The following is a 4,614-nucleotide window of genomic DNA, read 5'->3' on the forward strand; positions in this document are numbered from 1 at the left end:
CCCCTCCCCCTTTTCTGATGAAGGGTCTAGGCCCGAAACGTCAGCCTCTCTGCTCCTATGATGCTGCTTGGCCTGCTGTGTTCATCCAGGCCTGCACCTTGCTATCTGGATGCATGACAGCTTGGTATGGCAACTGCTCTGCCCAAAACTGCAAGGAATTATAGAGTTGTTAATGGAGCCCAGTCCATCACTTGCAAAGCAGCCTTCCTTCCATTGACTCCATCTACACTTCCTACTGCCTCAGAAAAGCAGCCAGCATAATCAAAGATCCCTCCCACCCCAGTAATACTTTCTTCCAACCTCTTTTGTCAGGCAGAATATACAAAGTTTTGAAAACAAGTACTAACAGATTTAAGAACAGTTTCTTCCCCACTGTTATCAGATTTTTGAAAGGACCTCATATTAGAGTTGATCTTTCTCTGCATTTTCTCTAGCTGTGACAATATATTCTGCGTTCTATTGCCCTGATGTACTTATGTAAGGCATGATTTGTCTGGTTAGCACAATACCTTTCACTGTATCTCAGTACATGTGACAATAATAAGTCAAATCAAATCCTCTACACTAGTTTATTCCCCCATCTGATTTTTCTAGTCTATGTAGATTAAAGTCACCCATGATCAGTGTCATTCTTTTATTAGAATCACGGGTATTTTTTCTTGCATACTCAGTATAAGCACATGATGGCTTATGTTCAGACCACTTCCACTACTGCCATCTTTGTCTTATATTCCTCATCTCCACACAAACCAATTCTACCCCCTGTTCTGCTCAACCAAGCTCATCTCTAATGCTTGCACAAATGTCATCCTTAATTAACAGTGCTACCCCTGCACCTTACTGAGCTTCCTCAAACGTTACGTACTCCTCATCAACCCTCTCTGTTATCTCAGTGAAGCCTCTTCTGGAATACTGTGTCCAGTTCTGGTTTCCCACTGCCTCAGGAAAGCAGCCAGCATAATCAAAGATCCCTCCCACCCCAGTAATACTTTCTTCCAACTTCTTCTGTCAGGCAGAATATACAAAGGTTTGAAAACAAGTACCAACAGATTTAAGAACAGTTTCTTCCCCACTGTTATCAGATTTTTGAAAGGACCTCATATATTAGAGTTGATCCTTCTCTGCATTTTCTCTAGCTGTGACAATATATTCTGCGTTCTATTGCCCTGATGTACTTATGTAAGGCATGATTTGTCTGGTTAGCACAATACCTTTCACTGTGTCTCAGTACATAGGAAGGATATTATCAAGCTGGAGGATTGAGAAGAGACTTACCAGGATGTTACCGACATATAAAGGAAGGGTGGATAGGCTGGGAATTTTTTTTTCACTAGAGTGTTGGAGGTTGAAGGGCCACCTGATACAAGTTTATAAAATAATGAGAGGTACAGATAGAGTTAATGGGGCACATTCTTAACGAGAGAGGAGAGAGATTTAAAAAAGACATGATGGGCAATTTTTTTTACACTAAGCATGGTTCGCTTATGGAATAAATTTCCTGAGGAAGTGGTGGATGTGGGTACAATTACAATGTTTAAAAGACATTTGGATAGATACACGAATAGGAAGGGTTTGGAGGGATATGGGTTAGGAGCAGGCAGGTGGGACTAGTTTATTTTGGGATTATGTTCTGCATGGACTGGTTGGACCGAAGGGTCTGTTTCTGTGCTGTATTACTCTACGACTCTATAACTGAGGGTGGTAGTAGATGGAAAGTATTCAGTCTGGAGTTCGGTGACCAGTGGTGTTCCACAGGGATCTGTTCTGGGACCTCTGCTGTTTGTGATCTTTATAAATGACTTGAATGAGGAAGTGGAAGGGTGGGTTAGTAAGTTTGCCGATGACACAAAGGTTGGTGGAGTTGTGGACAGCGTGGAGGACTGTTGTAGGTTGCAACGGGACATTGACAGGATGCAGAGCTGGGCAAAGAAGTGGCAGATGGAATTCAACCCAGAAAAGTGTGAAGTGATTCATTTTGGAAGGTGGAATTTGAATGCAGAATACAGGGTTAATGGCAGGATTCTTGGCAGTGTGGAGGAACAGAGGGATCTTAGGGTCCACATCTATAGATCCCTCAAAGTTGCTACCCACGTTGATAGGGTTGTTAAGAAGGCATATGGTGTGTTGGCTTTCATTGGCAGGGGTATTGAGTTTGTGAACCGCAAGGTTATGCTGCTCTATAAAACCCTGGTTAGCCCACACTTGGAATATTGTGTTCAGTTCTGGTCGCCTCATTATAGGAAGGATGTGGAAGGTTTAGAGAGGGTGCAGAGGAGAGTTACCAGGATGCTGCCTGGATTGGCGGGCAGGTCTTATGAGGAAAGGTTGAGGGAGCTACGGCTTTTCTCATTAGAGCGAAGAAAGATGAGAGGTGACTTGATAGAGGGTGTACAAGATGATGAGAGGCATAGATAGAGTGGATAGCCAGAGACTTTTTCCCAGGGCGGAAATGACTACTATGAGGGACATTATAAGGTGATTGGAGAAAGGTATAGGGGAGATGTCAGAGGTAGGTTCTTTACGCAGAAAGTGATGTGTGTGTGGAATGCAGTGTCAGCGGAGTCAGATACATTAGGGACATTCAAGCAACTCTTAGATAGGCACATGAATGATAGTAAAATGCAGGGTAGTTTGATCTTAGAGTAGGATAATTGTAAGACAATGTTGGCACAACATTGCGGGCCGAAGGGCCTGTACTGTGGTGTATTGTTCCGTATTCCATATTTAACTCCAGAAAGTCAGTTTGTCACAATTCTCCCTCAACAAATCCATGCTCACTCTTCAAAACTGATCCCTTCCCACCCCATGTGACTAGAAACCTATCACAAATAATTGTTTCTAGAACTCTCTCTCCCCACCCCACCCCACTGAAGTTAAACATTTCACCCAGATTTGCTCAGCTTCCTGGATTTAGCTGTGCCTCAGGTGCAGCACTGACCTCTCCAGTCAGTGAGCTAATATTCAGAGTGCCAGCCCCTGAAAGCTCTCCAAACAACATAATGGACAGTACCTGGAACAGGTCATTCTGGATGTCCAACATTTCCACTGTGAAGTAAGAGATGAAATGGAGAGCATAGTCCTCAGCTTTGTGGATTATTGCTAAGTGTACAATCCTGAAAGACAGAGGCAGAGAGAGAAACTGAGCGATTGATCGAGAGAATAGGCAGATACAGCAATGGAAAGCGTGAAGGAACATATCATTAATAAACTGACAGCCAACCCAGACTAACCTTATCGCAAAGGCTCCGAACTGGATTAACACTCCCATCTCCCTGCCACCCCACCCGCAGCATGGGCTCCGAACAGGATTAACCCAGAGCCCGACCCCTAGCGAGGGCTCCAAACTGGATTAACACCCCACTCCCCCACCCCCACCGAGGGCTCTGAGCCTGATTAACCCACCCCCAGCATAGGGTGATAGCTGGATTAACCCCTCACCCACAGGAGCTCTGAACCAGATTAAAACCCCCGCACAGAGATTTTGAATTGGATTAAGCCCTTTGATGATACTAGACTTACGAGTCTCCGTCTTCACCCAGGAAGGTGTATGGGTTGAGTCGAGCTTCAGTCTGTGCTGCAAGGTCCCCAGACATTTCCAATTTGCAGCTGTGTTCCAGTGCTTCACTCAGTGACTCAGTCAGGGACTGGGATCCATACGAGGAGTCGAGGCGTTCAGTAGAATCCTGCTCATTGTAGGCTTTGGGGTCACTCTCAGTGCCCAGCAACCCACTGCCCTGCCCCTCAGGTCTCTGTGTCTCACTCCCCTGACCCTCACTGCCCTCTCCCTCACTCCCCTGACCCTCAGGTTGCGCCACCTCCACCTCCTGAAGCTGGTATGAGGCGGACTCCAACCGCCCGCTCAGAGACTCTGACCCATACGAGGAGTCGAGCCGCTCAGCGTCAGAGCCGCACTTATCCCCAAAGAGGGGGAATACCGGGTCAGAGCGCCAGCTCACCGGCTCCATTAGTCCGGCCGCCGCTCCAGGCGAACCTCAGACCCCGCAGCCGACGCAGCAACTCAGCTAGGCCTCAGTCACGGGACATGGCCAGGCCCCGCCCCTCCCCCCGGCCCCGCCCCTCCCCCTGGCCCCGCCCATCCCCGGCCCGCGTCCTGGCCCCGCCCCCGCCCCCGCCCCGCCCCTCCCCGCCCCGCCCCTCCCCTCACACGGACCCCACCCCACACCCTGGCCCCGCCCTCACACTGGCCCCGCCCCACCACGCCCTCTGGCCCCCCGCCCATTGCCATGACCCCGCCCTCACACTGATTCCGCTCCCCTCGTCTGCACCCCGCCCCTCACTCTGGCCCCGCCTCTCGATCTGACCAGGCCCCCCTCAGCCACGCCCCACACTTTGTCCCCGCCCCCTCACCCTGACAGTCGTTGGGAAAATAAATTGCAACCGAGAAATAGGAAATTTGCGAATGGGTATGGATAGGTTAGGTGAATGGGCGAAAACTTAGCAAGTGAAGTTTAACATAAAGTCATAGAGATAACGTGGATAAGTGTGAGGTTATCCATTTTGATTTGGGAGGAAAGGAAGGGCAACCTTTGATCTAAATAGAGAGAAACCTCAGAGTGTTTCAGTGCAGAGGGATCTGGGTGTCTTTGTGTATGA

General features: G+C 48.5%; 1 protein-coding gene across 2 annotated transcripts in view; it reads right to left on the reverse strand.

Annotated features, from left to right (window-relative positions):
• nfkbie (nuclear factor of kappa light polypeptide gene enhancer in B-cells inhibitor, epsilon) overlaps positions 1–4,123 on the reverse strand; it is a 15,734-nt gene extending 11,611 nt beyond the window's left edge. Inside the window, exons 1-2 of one of the 2 annotated variants that reach the window (XM_048596793.1) lie at positions 3,520–4,123; positions 3,011–3,113 (exon numbers count right to left, since the gene is read on the reverse strand). In XM_048596793.1, the coding sequence (XP_048452750.1) occupies positions 3,011–3,113; positions 3,520–3,965 (549 nt within the window). In that variant the 5' untranslated portion in view covers positions 3,966–4,123. The remainder of the gene's footprint in view (positions 1–3,010; positions 3,114–3,519) is intronic. The other variant, XM_048596792.1, reaches the window with a different exon arrangement.
• Positions 4,124–4,614: the final 491 nt, after the last annotated feature.

This window comes from Rhincodon typus, chromosome 5 (assembly GCF_021869965.1).
Source record: "Rhincodon typus isolate 14 chromosome 5, sRhiTyp1.1, whole genome shotgun sequence".
Classification (NCBI taxonomy): domain Eukaryota; kingdom Metazoa; phylum Chordata; class Chondrichthyes; order Orectolobiformes; family Rhincodontidae; genus Rhincodon; species Rhincodon typus.